This window comes from Babylonia areolata, chromosome 15 (genome assembly GCF_041734735.1).
Source record: "Babylonia areolata isolate BAREFJ2019XMU chromosome 15, ASM4173473v1, whole genome shotgun sequence".
Lineage (NCBI taxonomy): Eukaryota > Metazoa > Mollusca > Gastropoda > Neogastropoda > Buccinidae > Babylonia > Babylonia areolata.
The window spans coordinates 19,552,108-19,574,585 of record NC_134890.1 but is presented as its reverse complement, the minus strand read 5'-3'; the positions used below and the strand labels follow the sequence as shown (position 1 = coordinate 19,574,585).

Genomic DNA, 22,478 nt, shown 5'->3' with positions numbered 1-22,478 from the left:
CTTAAAAACTCATCTTTTTAAAACCTAATCTATTCATCTGATTTCATCTTTGCCTTTTGCTCTTCACTAAAAACTCTTCTATTTTACAACCTAATCCATTCATCTGATTCCGTCTCTTAAAAACTCATCTTTTTTAAACCTAATCTATTGATCTGATTCCACCTCTGCCTTTTGCTCTTCACTAAAAACTAATCTTTCTTACAACCTAATCCATTCACTTGATTCCATCTCTACCTTTCATTCTTCACTAAAAAAAAAAAAAATCATCTTTTTTACAACCTAATCCATTCATCTGATTCCGTCTCTTAAAAAATCATCTTTTTTACAACCTAATCTATTCATCTGATTCCATCTCTGCCTTTCGCTCTTCACTAAAAACTCATCTCTTTTACAATCTTTCCATAAGCACTCCTGGGTTTCCTTCTTCTTCAACACTGCCTCAAGGGAAACACCAGACACCCCACAAGAGCATGACCAGCCTCTCTAGCACTGACCTGATGACCACCTGGGAGCACTGGGCCAGACGCTTGCCAGAGCCCCTCAGTCCTGCGATCACCTGTCCCACCTGCATGATGTTCTCCAAGCCAACCACCTCGATCATCGAGTCTCCCACGTCTGTTGCACACAGGTGAACACCATCACTTAGGCAGCTCTCAAGACTAGCATACTGTCTATATACACAGGTACTAGAATTCCACAGTTTGACAAACGCAAAAACAATAAAAAATATAAAAAAAATAAAAAATCAAGCAATGTAAAATAATGAATAAACAAATAAATGAATAAATAAATAAACAGAAGCTGAGTAACTTAGGAAAGTATGTAAATCAAGATATAACCACACACACCCACATTCATACATCAATACGCACGAAGACACAAAACATGCTCACACATGTACTCTCTCTCTCTCTCGCACGTGCACACAAACAAACATGCTCACACACATACACTCACGCACCTACAAATAAAACACATACTCACACATATATATTCCACACACTCACACACAAACTAAACATTTGCTCTCACTAATGTACCAACACAAACAGAGGTAACGCTCACTTCTCCCTACTTCATCAAAATCACCCATCTCCTATATAACTCCCCCTACCTTAACCCTTTCACTGCCAGGAAAATAAGATTTAAATGAAATCTATTTGCCAGGGTTTTTCCACAAAAAATGGGCACTGATTTTCAAAAATATCTGTGCTCTTTGTTATTGGAGAAAGACCCATAAAAGTATATATTTTCTGAAAGGTAAATGAATAAAGAATACAAAACACATGATGTTTTCCCATTTCATATATCTTTAGTGACAAGCTGTTGTTTTGAAGTCACTGTTTTGTTTTTTGTCAAATTTTCAACTTGCTCATTACATACATTAGTCAGGTAATTTGCACTACAGTATCAATTTTCTGGACAAATGGGTATCTGCACGCACAAAATCATACTAGAACCACAATAAAAATCAAATAAATTAAAAAGAGATTGATACACAATGCATTGTGACTTCTCCAAGTGCTAATATGGATGTGAGGCCATGCCCCCCTCAGCCTCCACCCCCCTCCTCTTCATCCCTCTCATACAGTCACTTTATCCAGTTCTCATCAGACCATGCTGACTGAGTGCCAAGAAAATTGCTCACACTGTGTCCTGCTAATAATTCAGGTCACTTTCTGTTGTCTGAAACAGCTGTACAGGCAGCATCATTCACTGGTAGTTGTATCTTGGCCACTCTCTTGATTGCTCCCTTTATTTTCCATTAAACTGTCCTATAAATGTTCATCACTGTCTTCTCCTTCAAATTTACGCTTCAATTCTTTCTGAGCATCAGCTAAAAAAAAGCAGTCTTGGTTGATGCAGTTTGCCACGATCACATGTCTTGAGCACGGCGTCAGTCTGACATTTTGTTGAGCAAGCGAGGAAAGGAGCCAGGCAAACACTGCTACAGTAACCCAACCAAAATGTTCAAATAAAGGACTGCCTCATGACTTAGATGGTGTTTCTAGCAATGAAAAGAATCTAGAAAGATTCCCCAAGCTAAAGCCACCGGTACTTTTGTCAACGAACTGAATGCAAACCAGGGAAAAGTCAGAATATTTCGATGAGGAGTTATCACGTCACTGTGGCAGCGAAGCGTACACGCTTGTGGTGATGAGTTATCTCACCAAATAGGCAGCCTAGGGGTTAATCACCTTCCATCCCCCACCTCTCCACCTGCCCCATATCCCTCCACACCACTCATCCTCCCCCTTTATCCTCCATTGCTCAACAATCCCTCCCACCCACCCCCTCTCACCCTCCATCCCTAACCTATCCACCTCTATCCCTCACCACCACCACCCCCCCCACACACACACCCCTCTCACCTTCTATCCACCCCCACACCCCTCTCATCTTCTATCCCTAACCAATCCACCCCCACACCCCTTTTCACCCTCCATCCCTCACCTATCCACCTCCCACACCCCTTTTCACCCTCCATCCCTCACCTATCCACCCTCCACACCCCTTTTCACCCTCCATCACTCACCTATCCACCCCCACACCCCTTCTCACCCTCCATCCCCCACCTATCCACCCCCACACCTCTCTCACCCTCCATCCCTCACCTATCCACCCCCACACCTCTCTCACCCTCCATCCCTCACCTATCCACCCCCACACCTCTCTCACCCTCCATCCCTCACCTATCCACCCCCACACCTCTCTCACCCTCCATCCCTCACCTATCCACCCCCACACCCCTTCTCACCCTCCATCCCTCACCTATCCACCCCCACACCTCTCTCACCCTCCATCCCCCACCTATCCACCCCCACACCTCTCTCACCCTCCATCCCTCACCTATCCACCCCCACACCCCTTCTCACCCTCCATCCCTCACCAACCCACCCCCACACCTCTCTCACCCTCCATCCCTCACCTATCCACCCCCCATACCCCTTCTCACCCTCCATCCCTCACCAACCCACCCCCACACCCCTTCTCACCCTCCATCCCTCACCTATCCACCCCCCACACCCCTTCTCACCCTCCATCCTCCACCTATCCACCCCCCACACCCCTTCTCACCCTCCATCCTCCACCTATCCACCCCCCACACCCCTTCTCACCCTCCATCCCTCACCTATCCACCCCCCACACCTCTCTCACCCTCTATCCCCCACCTATTCACCCCCACACCTCTCTCACCCTCCATCCCTCACCTATCCACCCCCCACACCTCTCTCACCCTCCATCCCTCACCTATCCACCCCCCACACCCCTTCTCACCCTCTATCCCTCACCTATCCACCCCCCACACCCCTTCTCACCCTCCATCCCCTGCCTATCCACCCAACACACCCCTTCTCACCCTCCATCCCTCACCTATCCACCCCCCACACCCCTTCTCACCCTCCATCCCTCACCTATCCACCCTCTATCCCTCACCAATCCACCTCCCCCCACCCCCAAACAACACCCCCACTCCATCCCCACACTACCACCACCTCCCCACCCACCTTGCACAGCGATGGCCAGCTCAGCGGAGGACATGGAGGAGGTGGAGAACTCCTTGTCCTTGTCCTTCTTGGTCTTCTGGGCCTTGCGGCGCTTCTTCTGGCTGGGGTTCTCGCCCCACAGGTTCGTGCCCCCGTAGATGCTGGGGATGTTGAGCAGGGCGATGCCCTCCAGCCGGGGTCCGTTGGCCAGGTCCAGGGACATGCCATCACACTGGGGACACACACAGAGGGACAGATAGCATAGGGTCAGTACCATCACACTGGGGGAAAGATAGCATAGGGTCAGTACCATCACACTGGGGGAAAGATAGCATGCGTCAGTCCCGTCACACTGGGGGAAAGATAACATGGGTCAGTGCCATCACACTGGGGACAGATAGCATGGGTCAGTGCCGTCACACCAAGGACAGATAGCATGGGTCAGTCCCGTCACACAGGGACAGATAGCATGGGTCAGTACCGTCACACAGGGACAGATAGCATGGGTCAGTACCGTCACACTGGGGAAAGATAGCATGGGTCAGTACCGTCACACAGGGACAGATAGCATGGGTCAGTACCCTCACACAGGAGACAGCATGGGTCAGTCCCGTCACACTGGGGGAAAGATAACATGGGTCAGTGCCGTCACACCAAGGACAGATAGCATGGGTCAGTCCCGTCACACAGGGACAGATAGCATGGGTCAGTACCGTCACACAGGGACAGATAGCATGGGTCAGTACCGTCACACTGGGGAAAGATAGCATGGGTCAGTACCGTCACACTGGGGACACACACAGGGACAGATAGCATGGGTCAGTTCCGTCACACAGGTACAGATAGCACGGGTCAGTGCCATCACACTGGTGACATATAGCATGGGTCAGTGCCGTCACACTGGGGACACACACAGGGACAGATAGCATGGGTCAGTACCGTCACACTGGGGAAAGATAGCATGGGTCAGTGCCGTCACACAGGGGACAGATAGCATGGGTCAGTACCGTCACACTGGGGACAGATAGCATGGGTCAGTGCCGTCACACTGGGGACAGATAGCATGGGTCAGTGCCGTCACACTGGGGACAGATAGCATAGGGTCAGTGCCATCACACTGGGGACAGATAGCATAGGGTCAGTGCCATCACACTGGGGACAGATAGCATAGGGTCAGTGCCGTCACACTGGGGACAGATAGCATGGGTCAGTACCGTTACACTGGGACAGATAGCATGGGTCAGTACCATCACACAGGTACAGATAGCATGGGTCAGTACCGTCACACTGGGGACAGATAGCATGGGTCAGTGCCGTCACACTGGGGACAGATAGCATGAGTCAGTGCCGTCACACTGGGGACAGATAGCATGGGTCAGTACCGTCACACTGGGGACAGATAGCATGGGTCAGTGCCGTCACACTGGGGACAGATAGCATGGGTCAGTGCCATCACACTGGGGACAGACAGCATAGGTCAGTACATGCACTCAAGGCCTGACTAGCACGCTGGGTTATGCTGCTGTCAGGCATCTATCAAGCAGACATGGTGTAGCATATATGGATTGGTCCAAACGCGGTGGCGCAGCATCTTCACCACCCCCATCACCATTCATCATCATCAAAATACAGAAAACAAAATGTCACCTAACCCCCGAAAGAGGAGTATGGCTGCCTACATGGCAGGGTAAAAACAGTCATACACGTAAAAGCCCACTCGAGTACATACAAGTGAACATGGGACTTGCAGCCCACGAACGCAGAAGAAGAAGAAAAAAAAATGTCACCAATTCTTAGAGGAGGAGGAGGAGAACGAGGAGAAGAAGATGAAATGAAGAAGATGAATGAAGAAGATGAAGTAGAAGAAGAAGAAGAAGAAGAATGCCACTCCTCCTGCCAGTGTCAGAACTCACCATGATGTCAATGTGTTCGTGGAGGTTTTTGCAGGTGGATGAGAACTGGGCAGAGGTTCCAAATTCAAAGTACCACAGCTTGTTCTTCATCCTGAGGCACACAATTGACACAGCCATCAAATAAAAGTACACATACGCACACACGCACACGCACACACACACACAAGCTTACCCCCACACTCACACCCACACACACACAAGCTTACCCTCACACACAGAGCGAAATATGCTTTCAACAAAATTTACACTTTTTACAAATAAACTACTACTGCTACTGTTTCTACAACTAATAACAATAATGATAAGAAGAAGAAGAAGATGATGAAGAAAAAAAAAAAAGAAGAAGAGCAATAACAATAATAACAATAATCATAAAAACAGTAAGCCTCATTGAAAAGAAAACAAATAAAAGAGAAAACTCTACACAAACTGATAATTCAAACACATGTACATGAATAGCCGACATCACACAAATGTCCATTCACACAAAGTGATAAAAAAAAAACAAAGGCCACAGACTCCAACAGAAAGAGGACAGAACTCACCGGCTGTTGAACTTCTCTGGGTGTTTCTCCCTCATCACGTGGAAGCGATGGCAGATGGACGCATCCTGCAATACAGTCACCAAGGTATCAGCGATCATCACTCTTGATATAACAAGGCACACAAGTCATCACTACTTATCATTCAACCATGTGGAGCTTAACTCTCTCCATACGAACGGCGAAAGAGAAGACGTTAACAGCGTTTCACCCCAATTACCACCATCAAAATATTGCAAGCGGAAATCTCTTATACTGAAGAGGTGAATGTTGACAAAAAATACCACAATTCTGACAACGGAAGCTAAAGGTTGGGTCATTGAGACACCCACTGGACATCCGAGGGGTCTGTGTAGAGGAGAAGAGAGGACTGGCCGTACTGAGTGAGTTAAAGCTTTGGTAGGCTTACATGCCATATTGATAAAAGAAAAAAACGCCGACTGTTTTCCCTCAAAACTACTTACATCTGGACACAGCTGGAAATACTGTAGAAATTAGTTCCTTTTCTTTGCGGTTCATGCATATGTATGAACAGGAACACCGTATTAAATAAGACTAATTCTGATGCCAGAGCAATGCTTGTGTGCATGGCTCAACGAGTGAACACTAAAAACAAGCCACACCAGTAATCACAACTGAATAACACTAAAACCAAGGTGCACCAATTATCACAACTGATTAACAATTACAACAAGGCACAACAACCATCAATACTGATTCATAAGAAAGCAAAAAGAAGTGAGGGGCAGCAAAATCCAGTTCAGAGAAGAATAATCTGGATACAGAACTGAAGCTCTGCGCATCACCCCCTCGAATTAAAAAAAAAAAAACAGCAGGCAAAGTTATTACTGCTCACTTGTGATTCCAACTTTTTCTTTCTTTTCTTAAAGGAAAAGTGCCACCCACTAAGGTAATATATGAACACAGGAGTATTATGTGTACATGTAAATATGAAGACACCAAGAGAAGAGAGAAGAAAAAGCAACTGTCCTTGGAGAGAGAGACAGGTAGAGAGACAAGAGCTACAAAACCAGACACTGGGGACAGAAGAAAGAGAAAGAACAGGAGAATGCCCCCCCCCCAACCCCCATCCCCTCACTCCCCCACCAACCCGGCCCCCTCCCCCCTCAGCCACAGACGACAGCCGAGGACAGACGACTCACACAGCCGATGGAGAAGTAGTTGTTGATGATGTTGTAGGGGATGGGGTCCCCGTCCTGCTCATCCTCCCCCTCTGGCTTGCTGAACTCGATCTGCCAGCGGTCCATCATCACTACCGTGCTGTGTTCAATCTTCTGCAGGATCTTCAGCAGGTTTTCACCTTCGTAGCCTGTACAGCAACAGCAGCAAGACATATTTCCTTTTGTGTGATAACAATGGTCATCACTGCTGATTCACAATGGGGGTCTGTATCATATCATTGTGATTTATTTCATATCACAGTGATATATATCATGGTGACCTTTGTATCATATTACTCTATTTGTCACAACACATTTCTCTGTGTGAAATTCAGGCTGCTCTCCCCAGTCGCTACAGTGCCTCATATGGTGACCTTTGTATTAAAGGAAATCTTCTTCCTAAAAATTCGTTTAAATAACATGCTTACCGTGACCCACTAGTGCAGACTCCGGCAGGGGTCTGATTCCTGCCCTGTGCAAACTACTATCCGCCTATGCGGAGAAAACGAAAGTAGCTACGGCCGATAACCTCCCGTAAATTTTTTTTTGGTCACAACAGAATTCTCTATGTGAAATTCAGGCTGCTCTCCCCAGTCGCTACACTGAGAGCGCCACCCTCTTTTTCTTTCCTTTTTTTCCCCTGCCTGTAATTTCATTTGTTTTCCTATCGAGGTGAGTTTTTTTGCAAAATTTCTACAGGGACCACTCTTCTGTTGCAGTGGGTACTTTTATAAAAAGAGTTGCCGTGGGTTCTTTTACATGTGCTAAGTGCATGCTGTACATGGGACCTCTGTTTATCGACTCATCAAAACTACCACTCAACACTCCACTTATCATATCATGGTGATCTTTAAATAGTGATCTGTATCATATCATGGTGATCTCTCTGTATAATGAACTATATCACTGTGATCAATATATACTGGTTTCTGTCATGGTGATCTATATTCTGGTGATGAATGTAAATGTTCTATGTCACGGTGATCAAAGTAATGGTGATCTATATCATATCATGGTGATCTGTACCTTAACATGGTGATCTATAACACAGTGATCTATGTCACATGGTGATCTTTACCATGGTGATCTATATTACATGGTTATCTGTAACACATCACGGTGATATATATCACTCTGATCCACTGTAACCCTGCTATATAGGTAGCGATCCGACGGGTGCAATAGCCGAGTGGTTAAAGCGTTGGACTTTCAATCTGAGGGTCCCAGGTTCGAATCGCGGTGACGGCGCCTGGTGGGTAAAGGGTGGAGATTTTTACGATCTCCCAGGTCAACATATGTGCAGACCTGCTAGTGCCTGAACCCCCTTCGTGTGTAAATGCATGCAGAAGATCATATGCGCACGTTAAAGATCCTGTAATCCATGTCAGCGTTCGGTGGGTTATGGAAACAAGAACATACCCAGCATGCACACCCCCGAAAGCGGAGTATAGCTGCCTACATGGCGGGGTAAAAACGGTCATGCAGGTAAAAGCCCACTCGTGTACATGCGAGTGAACGTGGGAATTGCAGCCCACGAACGCAGAAGAAGAAGAAGAAGAAGAAGGTAGCGATCCTATACTGTGTTTTGGGGGGCTACTGTGGTCTGTTTCTCACCTCCCCCCCAACAGAGGCATCGTGCCAGGTCGTTGCCTGTCCCCAGTGGTAACACCGACACAGGTGGGCGCTGCTTGAAGTTGATTTTGTCTGCAACCACAACACCACACACACATATACACACACGTTGCTTGAAGCTGATTTTGTCAGCACACATAATACCACACACATACACACAACATTACTTGAAGCTGGTCTTGTCTGCATACACAGTGCCATGCATAGACACACACATGCTGCTTGAAGTTAGATTTTGTCTGCACTAGCAGTATCACACACAATACCACACATGTATTTTATGTTTTAACCTTCCCAAACAAAAGTCAGGTACCCATCAACACCTGGGTGGAGTGAGGGAAAATCAGTGTAAAGTGCCTTTCCCAAGGACACAATAGAACGCAATGCCAAAACAGGACCTTGAACTCTGATCCCTGGTGAACATTGGTTCAGAAGTGCAATACCTGTGTGTGCCACCATCGCACCTTCCCTTGTGTACTGTACCAAGGTAAAAAAAATTTTTTGAAATAAATAAAAAAAGATAGGTAATAAAATGCTACTAATAATGATACATAGTATTTATATAGTGCTAACTCTTGTGCAGAGACAAATCAAAGTGCTTTCACACCAGTCAGTAACATGCATGCTTAACTCTAAACTGGGAAGGGTGGGATTGGTGGGGAGGCAGGGGGTGGGGGCGGAGAAAGAAAGATATGTGTGTGTGTGTGTGTGAAACAAGGGGCTGAAGCCCCCAGTGATGGCCATACCCATGGTGTCCAGGAGCCAGCCCACAGTGCCGTCCCCCCCACACACCAACACCCGGGCATTGGGCACGTCCTTGAAGAACTGCAGCCTGCAGGCACACACAACACAACACACCACTCTCTTTTACACTGCTCACACTTCATAACAACAACAATAATAATACTAATAATGATAATAATAATAATAACAATAACAATAATAATGATAACAATTATAGCAATGATAATAATAACAACAATAATAACATTGATAATAATAACCATGATGATGATGATGATGATAATCAAACTACTACTGCAACAACTGCTACTACTACTACTGATAGAAATCATAACAAATCATCCATATATATAGCACATAATAATGACAACAATATGCCACCATATCTTTCTGAACCCCTCCATCTATATCATCAAGGATGTAATGTTCTCTTGATACCTCTGTGCTGGCAGTTCCTTAGTTCAAATCAAATCATGTAGTTCCTTGGTTCTCCCAACAGACCTTTGGTAAAAAAAAAAAAAAAAAAAATAAAAAAGTGTTTGGCCCCACTGTCTGGAACTCTCTACCTCCGTCCCTGAGAAATATGAAGTGCTTTTTCAACTTTCAAGGAGAAGTTAAAAGACATCTTTTTGAATTTCAACTCTCTTCCAGATGTCTTTTACAGTGTGAATGAGTGCTTGTTGCTATTTTTCTGTGTATGTATGTAGTTATGCTGCTGTCAGGCATCTGCCAAGCAGATGTGGTGTACCGTATATGGGTTTGTCCAAACACAATGCACCGTATATGAATTTGTCCGAACGTAGAGACGCCTCCTTGAGAAACTGAAACTGAAAGTGCATGGTGGGTGGGGACTGTGTGCTGTGTTTGACCGATGTGTTATTGTTGACTGTTCTGAGAGGTTTGAAAGCATTATACAGACAAAGTATAATTATTATCAAAACTCGACACTCAGCTTATACCAGAGAATGACATAAGCTTACAGCTGGGCCAACAGCATAGTGAGAGCTGTATGATCAATGGTTGCTCCAGTGCAATGGGAAGTTATTAAGAGCTTAGTCTCTTGTGAAGGACTGGGGGTTAGTTGGCCTTTGGGAACCAAACCCAACCCCGACTGCCCTAAAACCTTCTTGGCTGAGAGAGAGGGGATTTCACTTGGGCAAGTCATTCTCCATTTTAATCAAATTTTACCTCAGATAGTTGGGGACAGCATTTGTCTTCTATGCTGTCGTAATGGTCTTAGGATGATGAAAGGAATGACTATCATACAAATTATCATCTCCACTAAGTCTGGCTCAGTGACCAAGCCATTATTGTCTTCAGTAGGGGGGCTTAGCAGGTGGTGTCCTAAGAATGTTAAATCAGAACAGCCACTACCGAACACCACCAAAGTGACTCAGCAGTAGTGCAGGGTCTCCTCTGGTGTGTGGCCTCCTGGTAACCTAAAATCGATGGTTCCCTGTGGACTGCCGGCACTGTGGTTGCAACAGACGAACCCGGGTGTGGGGGACTCAGAATGAGCAGCTGCAGGAGTAATTTCACTGAAACGGTGCAGATGATGGGGCAGCAAAAAAAAAAAAAAAAAAAAAAAAAAGTTATCATCAGGTGGGAAATCACAATCAGCAGCTCACCCAAGCATGGGCCCCTCCTTGATCATGTTGTACACCTGGCGGGGGTTCAGCAGGTACTGGAACTTGCGCAGGAGGCGCGCCCCCTGCTTCCCCCCGCTCTTAGGGTTGATGAGGATCAGCAAGGGGTGGGTGCCCTCCAGGGGGGTGATCTGAAATGAGCTGCCCTGAATCTGTGGACAGAGAAAGAGAGAGAATAACACAGTGTGTGTGTGTGTCTCTGTGTGTGTGTGTGTGTGTGTGTGTGTGTGTGTGTGTCCCTGAATCTGTGGACAGAGAGAGAGAAAGCAACGCCATGTGTGTGTGTGTGTGTGTGTGTGTGTGTGTGTGTGTGTCTGAATCTGTGGACACACAGAAAGCAACAAAATGTGGCTGTGTATGAGCGGATATTGGCATCGGCACACATGTCATTTTTTTTTTCATCAATGCCTATACATACAAAAACATTTAAGGGATAAAAAGCAAGAATGGCAAGAAGACATCTTTTTATGCATGCGTTCACATTCACTCACAATGATGCACACACACAAACACACACACACACACACCCTAGGTACATACAGTGATGATGCCATTGGAGGGTGTGTCATCAGGTGAAGAGGCCACACACAGAGAAATACACACACACACACACACACACACACACCACACACACACACACACACACACACACCCCAGGTACGTACAGTGATGATGCCAGTGGAGGGTGTGTTATCAGGTGAAGCAGCCACAGACACAAACACACACACAGAGACACACAGACACACACCACACACACAGAGATAACTCCCCCCACACCCCCCAGGTACATACAGTGACGATGCCAGTGGAGGGTGTATCATCGGGTGAAGCGGCCACATATACACACCACTCACACACACACTCACACACCACTCACACACACACACACCACTTACACACACACAATCACACTCGTACACACACACATCACACACACACACACACACACCAGGTACGTACACTGACGATGCCAGTGGAGGGTGTGTCATTGGGTGGAGCAGCCACACATACATCACACACACTACCCCCCCACCCCACCCCCACCCCTGGTACATACAGTGATGATGCCAGTGGAGGGTGTGTCATCTGGTGAAGCGGCCACACACACACTCACACACACACACACTCACACACACACTCACACACACACCCGGTACGTACAGTGACGATGCCAGTGGAGGGTGTGTCATCGGGTGAAGCGGCCACAGGGGAGGCGTCCCCTTCCTCCACCGCGTCACTGTCCTTGGTCTTCTGGCCCCGGGGTCGATCCTGTCAACCATCATTACCACCATCATCAACACCATCACCTACATGATCATCATCATCATCACCAACACCTTCACTTACATCATCAGCATGACCAACACCATCAACATCATCACCAACACCAACGTCACCTACATCATCATCATCATCAACACCACCACCACCACCACCACCAGCAGCAGCAGTACCATCATCATCATCATCATCATCATCATCACCAACACTATATCAACTACATCATCATTACCATCACAGCCTCAGCAACGATCACCATCACAGCCATTGCCATGGAGACAATCATCATTACATCCATGGTAACAATCATCACAGTCATGGCAACAATCATCATTACATCCATGGCAACAATCATCATCAGAGCCATGGCAACAATCATCACCATAACAGTCATGGCAACAATCATCATCACAGCCATGACAACAATCATCATCACAGCTGTGGCATTAATCATCATCATTATCACAGCCATGGCAACAATCACCATCACAGTCATGGCAATAATCATCATCATCACACCCATGGTAACAATCATCACCATCACTGCCATGGCAACAATCATCATCACAGCCATGACAACAATAATCTCCACAGTGAACAGAACAATCATCATAACAGTCATGGCAACAGTCATTATTGCAGCCATAACAACAATCATCTTGACATCATAATATGTAATATTTTCTGTTTTATTGTACTGTATGGTTATGTAATATACTCCAATGTTCTGTACTCTATCTTGTTCTATTGTACTGTATTGTAGTATAATTGTATTTACTGTTACTCCTCCTCCCCTCCCAACTCTCTCTGCTCCCCCTACTAACCCCCCCCCCAACCTTTCCCAAACTCTCTCAGACATGGCAACCCCTGTCAAGTGTTTGTAGGAATAATCAGGAAATTGGTAGGAACATTCTGAATTTTGTTGGAACACTCACACTTTCAAGCCACATCAGCAAACATACATTTTATCTACAAGGCACACAGATACTTGAGCCTACCTGCAACATGGTGTAACTGCTACAATTAAGCTTGACTGATCCACTCAATGCTGTTTCAATGCAAACACGCACGCGATTCGCTGAGCATCATCATGTGAGACCAAAGTTAGTAGTGACTGCCCTGGCCTAGTGATTGATAGGTCTAGAGCGTCTGGGTTATGTTACGACAGGAAAGCATGTGACCATGCTATGTAGCTGAAAATGAACTCGTCTGAACAATTTTGACATGAGTATAACTTCGGAACAAATTGCAATCGAGCGTAACAAAACAGAGCGAAATTGTTATAGTTGGCATCTCTGCTCTCTATACCCCCCCGACCCCCTCCCCGTACTCCTTCCCCCCCCCCTCCACCTTCCCCAAACAATCCCCTCTCTGACTTTCTACTCTCCTCAGTACCCTTCCCCCCACCTTTCCCAAACTCTCTCCCCACCAACTTAACTTTCTTGACTCCCCTGAATACCCCTTCCAACAACCCCACCTTTCCCAAAACCCTCTCCCCACCAACTTAACTTTGACTCCCCTGAATACCCCTTCCAACACCCCCACCTTCCCCAAACCCTCTCCCCACCAACTTTTCTTGATTCCCCCGTATACCCCTTCCAACACCCCCACCTTTCCCAAACCCTCTCCCCACCAACTTTTCTTGACTCCCCTGAATACCCCTTCCAACACCCCCACCTTTCCCAAACCCTCTCCCCACCAACTTAACTTTCTTGACTCCCCTGAATACCCCTTCCAACACCCCCACCTTTCCCAAACCCTCTCCCCACCAACTTAACTTTCTTGACTCACCTGAATACCCCTTCCAACACCCCCACCTTTCCCAAACCCTCTCCCCACCAACTTAACTTTGACTCCCCTGAATACCCCTTCCAACACCCCCACCTTTCCCAAACCCTCTCCCCACCAACTTAACTTTCTTGACTCACCTGAATACCCCTTCCAACACCCCCACCTTTCCCAAACCCTCTCCCCACCAACTTAACTTTCTTGACTCACCTGAATACCCCTTCCAACACCCCCACCTTCCCCAAACCCTCTCCCCCCCAACTTTTCTTGACTCCCCTGAATACCCCTTCCAACACCCCCACCTTCCCCAAACCCTCTCCCCCCCAACTTAACTTTCTTGACTCCCCCAAATACCCCTTCCAACACCCCCACCTTCCCCAAACCCTCTCCCCACCAACTTAACTTTCTTGACTCCCCCAAATACCCCTTCCAACACCCCCACCTTCCCCAAACCCTCTCCCCACCAACTTTTCTTGACTCCCCCAAATACCCCTTCCAACACCCCCACCTTCCCCAAACCCTCTCCCCACCAACTTAACTTTGACTCCCCTGAATACCCCTTCCAACACCCCCACCTTCCCCAAACCCTCTCCCCACCAACTTAACTTTGACTCCCCTGAATACCCCTTCCAACACCCCCACCTTTCCCAAACACTCTCCCCACCAACTTAACTTTGACTCCCCTGAATACCCCTTCCAACACCCCCACCTTCCCCAAACCCTCTCCCCACCAACTTAACTTTCTTGACTCACCTGAATACCCCTTCCAACACCCCCACCTTCCCCAAACCCTCTCCCCACCAACTTAACTTTCTTGACTCACCTGAATACCCCTTCCAACACCCCCACCTTCCCCAAACCCTCTCCCCACCAACTTAACTTTCTTGACTCCCCTGAATACCCCTTCCAACACCCCCACCTTCCCCAAACCCTCTCCCCACCAACTTAACTTTCTTGACTCCCCTGAATACCCCTTCCAACACCCCCACCTTCCCAAAACCCTCTCCCCACCAACTTAACTTTCTTGACTCCCCCAAATACCCCTTCCAACACCCCCACCTTTCCCAAAACCCTCTCCCTCCCCAACTCTACTCCCCCAGTACCCCTTTCCCCATCCAACCTTTTCCAAACACTCTCATCCCCTCCACCCCCCCCAGCAGTCATTACCAGCACAGCAGGACACACTGCCACAGGGGGCAGCACGTGGTCTCTGTACACGCCCAGGTCACACTCTGGTTTACACTGCGATGCACACCGGTTGTGAAGCTGTAACACAACAAAACATGACGGATCAGACTGCAATGAAGCTGTAACAGAACAAAACAGGACAGGATTTACCCAACTTATTCATTCATTTCACTCTTGAGCTGTCATATGCGACTATAGTTAACCAGACAGTTCACACAAACATAGCGGACTTAAGCTGACATCAAGGGTCCATGTTAAAAGGACCATTTATCACGCGGTAACAAAGCTTGACAGCTGCAGCCAGTTTCCCAAGCAACTGAACTGTGACTAACCTTCGCCCCCTGACAAAGTTTCTTCTTCTTTCTTCTTTGTTCGTGGGCTGCAACTCCCATGTTCACTCGTATGTACACGAGTGGGCTTTTACGTGTATGACCGTTTTTACCCCGCCATGTAGGCAGCCATACTCCGCTTTCGGGGGTGTGCATGCTGAGTATGTACTTGTTTCCATAACCCACCGAACGCTGACATGGATTACAGGATCTTTAACGTGCGTATTTGATCTTTTGCTTGCGTATACACACGAAGGGGGTTCAGGCACAAGCAGGTCTGCACCTGGGAGATCGGAAAAATCTCCACCCTTTACCCACCAGGCGCCGTCACCGAGATTCGAACCCGGGACCCTCAGATTGAAAGTCCAACGCTTTAACCATTCGGCTATTGCGCCCGTCTGACAAAGTTTGAAGTAAGCAAGTCCACTGTGTTGTTTTGACATGAGCCTAACGGTGTGACTGCGAGCGCCAAGTCTAACATATCTGGCCCAGGGGAGTGTTTTTTCCCACAGAAACTTGGCGATGATAGAGTTCCTTCACATATGAACACAGACAAACAACACTGACAGAAGTGACGTACGGTCTGGTGGCACCATCGACAGTGAAGACCGGTGACGCCATTGTAGGACTTGATGGATTTGCGGCACTTGTCACACCTGCCTGTGCAGTTGCCCTCCACCCAGTGGTGGTTCATTACCTGTGTATCATCAGGTATACATCGTTTACATCCTCATACACATCATCAACACACACACACACACACACACACACACACACACACACACACACACACACAAAGACACACACACTTGTCACACCCGCCTGTGCAGTTGCCCTCCACCCAGTGGTGGTTCATTACCTGTGTATCATCAGGTATACATCGTTTACATCCTCATACACATCATCAACACACACACACACACACACACACACACAAAGACACACACACTTGTCACACCCGCCTGTGCAGTTGCCTCCACCCAGTGGAAGTTCGTTACCTGTGTATCATCAGGTATACATCGTTTACATCCACATACACATCAAAACACACACACACACACACACACACACACACACAATATGCATATTCTGTTACATACAAAATACAAACATGACATCCGCCCAAGTGACAGAAATGACAGTCTCTTACCTGAGAAACCTTTTTTGATTTGACGTAAGTGGTGATACAAGACGCTGGCGCTCTCTGAACACACCGCTCATGGACTGTGTATTTACAGACTGAAAGAAAGAAAAGGAAAGCACATGTTGCTAGCATACACATCATCACACAAAAGGCAAACATTAAATCATATCTGTTTTTTAAGTTGGGGGCGCCAAGGCAGAATCGGTTAGGCGTTGGACATCTGATCCAGAGTTTACCAGTGATCAGGGCCTATTTTGATAAACACACACACACACACACACACACACACAAATACAAGTGCGTGCGTGTGTTCATGCGCGTGTGTGTGAATGGACCAGCAAGGTAGAAAATAAAACAGGAAGAGACAACAGAAACAACAAAAATGGCCAGAAACAGACAGTGACAAGAAAAGATTAAATTTCAAGCTTAGCATTTCCAGAAGACAGGGATAGTTATTATATTTTAGAAGCCTCAAGGGCAAGGCACTCTAATGTTTTAAAAAAAAAAAAAAGTGAGGGGAGGCCACTCACACTGACAGCAGAGCCCCTGTTTGCCGAGGCCCACCAGCATGTTGAGGCACAGGTTGCAGTACGCCGGCCGGTTGAAGTGCTTCAGACGCCACACGTGGGTTCCGTCATCTTGGACATTCTGCACACACACAACAAACCACTGGCATACAACAACATGGTGCACAGACAAATATAAGTCAGAACAACACAAAACAAACATCAGAAGTCAGAGCAATACAAACAGTTCACAAACAAACATCAGAAGTCAGAGCAATACAAACAGTTCACAAACAAACATCAGAAGTCAGAGCAATACAAACAGTTCACAAACAAACATCAGAAGTCAGAGCAATACAAACAGTTCACAAATAAACATCAGAAGTCAGAGCAATACAAACAGTTCACAAACATCAGAAGTCAGAGCAATACAAACAGTTCACAAACAAACATCAGAAGTCAGAGCAATACAAACAGTTCACAAACAAACATCAGAAGTCAGAGCAATACAAACAGTTCACAAACAAACATCAGAAGTCAGAGCAATACAAACAGTTCACAAACAAACATCAGAAGTCAGAGCAATACAAACAGTTCACAAACAAACATCAGAAGTCAGAGCAATACAAACAGTTCACAAACAAACATCAGAAGTCAGGGGCAGACAAGCAGTTCACAAACAAAAGTAAGTCTAAACAATACAAAACAGTTCAAAACATACGTTAAAACACAAAACAGTACATAAACATGTCAGAACAACACAAAGCAGTACACAAACTAAGTCAGAACAACACCAAACAGTTCAGAAAAAAAACATGTCAGAACAACACAAAGCAGTTCACAAACATGTCAGAATAACACAAAGCAGTTTACAAACCTAAGTCAGAACAACACCAAACAATTCAAAACAAACATGTCAGAACAACACAAAGCAGTTCACAAACATAGGTCAGAACAACACAAAGCAGTTCACAAACATATGTCAGAACAACACAAAGCAGTTCACAAACATAGGTCAGAACAACACAAAGCAGTTCACAAACATAGGTCAGAACAACACAAAGCAGTTCACAAACATCGTCAGAACACAAAGCAGTTCACAAACATATGTCAGAACAACACAAAGCAGTTCACAAACACATGTCAGAACAACACAAAGCAGTTCACAAACATCGTCAGAACAACACAAAGCAGTTCACAAACATAGGTCAGAACAACACAAAGCAGTTCACAAACATCGTCAGAACAACACAAAGCAGTTCACAAACATAGGTCAGAACAACACAAAGCAGTTCACAAACATAGGTCAGAACAACACAAAGCAGTTCACAAACATAGGTCAGAACAACACAAAGCAGTTCACAAACATAGGTCAGAACAACACAAAGCAGTTCACAAACATAAGTCACAAGAACAGAAAACTGCACAAATTAACACAAGTCAGAACACCACGAAACAGTGTTCCACACACACACACAAAACACACACACACACACACACACACACACACACTGTCAAAGCCTAACAGCACCAGAAGGGGAATGGTGGTCATGAACCCCTCTCTCTCTCTCACACACACACACACACACAAACACACACATACAAACACACGCACACACGCACACACACACTGTAGAGACCGAGCAACAATAGAAGGGAAATGGTGGTCATGCCCCACACCCCTCCCTCTCTCTTACGCACACACACACACAGACTCACACTGTCCAGGCCTAGCAGCACCAGAAGAGGAATGGTGGTCATGCCCCCTCTCTTCCACTCTTCCAGGGACACTGTACCATCAGAGTCGTAGTCGATCTCCAACATCATGTCTTGAAGAATCTGTCCACAGTGTAGTTTACATTGTACACTGCAGGTGAGCACAGTCTGTACACAGCGTTTACACTGTACACTGTCAGTCAACACAATCTGGACACAGTGTTTACATTGTACACTGTAAGTGAGCATAATCTGTACGGGGTACTTACACTACCGTCAAGAGTCATAGGCAAGCTCCAACATCATGTCTTGAAGAATCTGTCCACAGTGTAGTTTACATTGTACACTGCAGGTGAGCACAGTCTGTACACAGCGTTCACACTGTACACTGTCAGTCAACACAATCTGGACACAGTGTTTACATTGTACACTGTAAGTGAGCATAATCTTTACAGGGTACTTACACTGTACCATCAAGAGTCATAGTCGATCTCCAACATCATGTCTTGAAGAATCTGTCCACTGTGTAGTTTACATTGTACACTGCAGGCTAGCACAGTCTGTACACAGTGTTTACACTGTACACTGTCAGTCAACACAATCTGGACACAGTGTTTACATTGTACACTGTAAGTGAGCATAATCTTTACAGGGTACTTACACTGTACCATCAAGAGTCATAGTCGATCTCCAACATCATGTCTTGAAGAATCTGTCCACAGTGTAGTTTACATTGTACACTGCAGGTGAGCACAGTCTGTACACAGCGTTTACACTGTACACTGTCAGTCAACACAATCTGGACATAGTGTTTACATTGTACACTGTAAGTGAGCATAATCTGTACAGGGTACTTACACTGTACCGTCAAGAGTCATAGTCAATCTCCATCATCATGTCTTGAAGAATCTGTCCACAGTGTAGTTTACATTGTACACTGCAGGTGAGCACAGTCTGTACACAGCGTTTACACTGTACACTGTCAGTCAACACAATCTGGACACAGTGTTTACACTGTACACTGTAAGTGAGCATAATCTGTACAGGGTACTTACACTGTACCGTCAAGAGTCGTAGTTGATCTCCAACATCATGTCTTGAAGAATCTGTCCACAGTGTAGTTTACATTGTACACCGCAGGTGAGCACAGTCTGTACACAGCGTTTACACTGTACACTGTCAGTCAACACAATCTGGACACAGTGTTTACATTGTACACTGTAAGTGAGCATAATCTGTACAGGGTACTTACACTGTACCGTCAAGTCATAGTCAATCTCCAACATCATGTCTTGAAGAATCTGTACACAGTGTAGTTTACATTGTACACTGCAGGTGAGCACAGTCTGTACACAGCGTTTACACTGTACACTGTCAGTCAACACAATCTGGACACAGTGTTTACATTGTACACTGTAAGTGAGCATAATCTGTACAGGGTACTTACACTGTACCGTCAAGTCATAGTCGATCTCCATCATCATGTCTTGAAGAATCTGTCCACAGTGTAGTTTACATTGTACACTGCAGGCTAGCACAGTCTGTACACAGCATTTACACTGTACACTGTCAGTCAACACGATCTGGACACAGTGTTTACATTGTACACTGTAAGTGAGCATAATCTGTACAGGGTACTTACACTGTACCGTCAAGAGTCATAGTCAATCTCCAACATCATGTCTTGAAGAATCTGTCCACAGTGTAGTTTACATTGTACACTGCAGGTGAGCACAGTCTGTACACAGCGTTTACACTGTACACTGTCAGTCAACACAATCTGGACACAGTGTTTACATTGTACACTGTAAGTGAGCATAATCTGTACAGGGTACTTACACTGTACCGTCAAGAGTCATAGTCAATCTCCAACATCATGTCTTGAAGAATCTGTACACAAGTAGTTTACAATGTACACTGTGAGCATACTCTGTACACAGTGTAGTTTACGTTGTACACTGTAAGTGAGCACAATTTGTACACGGTGTTTTAGCATTTTATGCTGTACTGTCAGAGTCGCAGTCAATCTTCAACATAATGTCTTGAAGAATCTGTACATGGTGCTTACACTGCACATTGTAAGTGAGCACAATCTGTACATAGTTTACTCTGTACACTGTAAGTCAGCACAATCTGTATGCAGTGTTTACATCATACACTGTGTCAGCACAATCTGTACACAGTGTTTATATAGTACACTGTAAGTGAGCATAATCTGTTATGTAGTGTTTATTTAGTACACTGTTGTGAGCACAACCTGTGCACAGTATTTGCACTGTACACAGAAAGTGAGTTTACAAGACCAGGTAAAAAAGCAAACAAACCAACAAAAAACAAATAAACAGACTGACTAATGCCAATTAAATGGTGCATCACTATTTCACTCACTGGTTTCAGCTCGGACACATCCCAGCCAAGGTACTCTGCCACCGACATCATTTGGTTGACAATGCAGTCTATCTCCTGAAATGTGCACCACACCTCAAGTGATTCAAAATGACTATTGAAGAACAAAATTTACTTACACACAACTGAATTTCAAAACCTTGCTATAACACCACCACAAAGATCTATCACATACACACAACTGCATACCAAAACCTAGCTAAAACACCATCACCAAAATCTATTATCAAGAAAACCTGGAGATTCTCTGAGTGCAAAATAACATCCGCCTATTTTTCATAACATGAAGCAAGACAACATTTATTCAAAATATTTTTTTAGCACTTGTTTCTTTTTTTTTTTACTTGAATACTTTCCTGTATGAAACAGCTTTACCCCCACCCTGAACGCCCCCTCCTCTCCCCTCCCCCCCCAAGCCTAATCTCTGTGCACTCGTGTTCCATAAATGTTTGCTTTATTTGGCAGATACAAACTGAGTGATTGCTCAACTACCACATGCTGATGATCATATTCCACCAGAGTTGTGATCAGACCACAGGCCTGGTGTGTGGGATCTGAACTGGCAACATTTTGATCCCCGTTTCAAACCTCTGTTCCAAAACAACTGAAAGTTTATCAGCTAAGAGACAACTATAACCATGAGGGAGACTCCAATTTTTTCATGAAACTGGTTACCCTCAAACTGTCAATTCATACAATGTTACAATGCATCCAAGCTTGCAAACTATTTTGTGATTCTGCCATCTTATGAAACATTATCACAAAATCACAACTAGCTTGTTTCACCTGTTGAAGATCACAAAAAGAGGTCTGGTGTTTTCACAAAATAAATCAAAGGCAGGCTGTCTGCTGCAGCTATCTTTATAACAGGTAATGCAGCTTAATATCAGATAAATTTCTTTTATCCTGAAAAGAAAGAGAACGGCAGAAAGAAAGCAAAAGTAAGAAAGCAAAAGAGAAAGAATCCAAACAAA

The 22,478-nt window shown here is 45.6% G+C and overlaps 1 protein-coding gene across 1 annotated transcript in view; it reads right to left on the bottom strand.

Annotated features, from left to right (window-relative positions):
• LOC143290210 (diacylglycerol kinase beta-like) overlaps positions 1–22,478 on the bottom strand; it is a 121,830-nt gene that overhangs the window by 6,733 nt on the left and 92,619 nt on the right. Inside the window, exons 9-23 of the mRNA XM_076599534.1 lie at positions 21,487–21,561; positions 19,102–19,221; positions 17,407–17,524; positions 16,883–16,971; positions 16,313–16,429; positions 15,383–15,481; positions 12,308–12,415; positions 11,129–11,298; positions 9,503–9,588; positions 8,739–8,828; positions 7,107–7,273; positions 5,947–6,011; positions 5,402–5,492; positions 3,510–3,720; positions 495–615 (exon numbers count right to left, since the gene is read on the bottom strand). Of these exons, the coding sequence (XP_076455649.1) occupies positions 495–615; positions 3,510–3,720; positions 5,402–5,492; positions 5,947–6,011; positions 7,107–7,273; positions 8,739–8,828; positions 9,503–9,588; positions 11,129–11,298; positions 12,308–12,415; positions 15,383–15,481; positions 16,313–16,429; positions 16,883–16,971; positions 17,407–17,524; positions 19,102–19,221; positions 21,487–21,561 (1,727 nt within the window). The remainder of the gene's footprint in view (positions 1–494; positions 616–3,509; positions 3,721–5,401; positions 5,493–5,946; positions 6,012–7,106; positions 7,274–8,738; positions 8,829–9,502; positions 9,589–11,128; positions 11,299–12,307; positions 12,416–15,382; positions 15,482–16,312; positions 16,430–16,882; positions 16,972–17,406; positions 17,525–19,101; positions 19,222–21,486; positions 21,562–22,478) is intronic.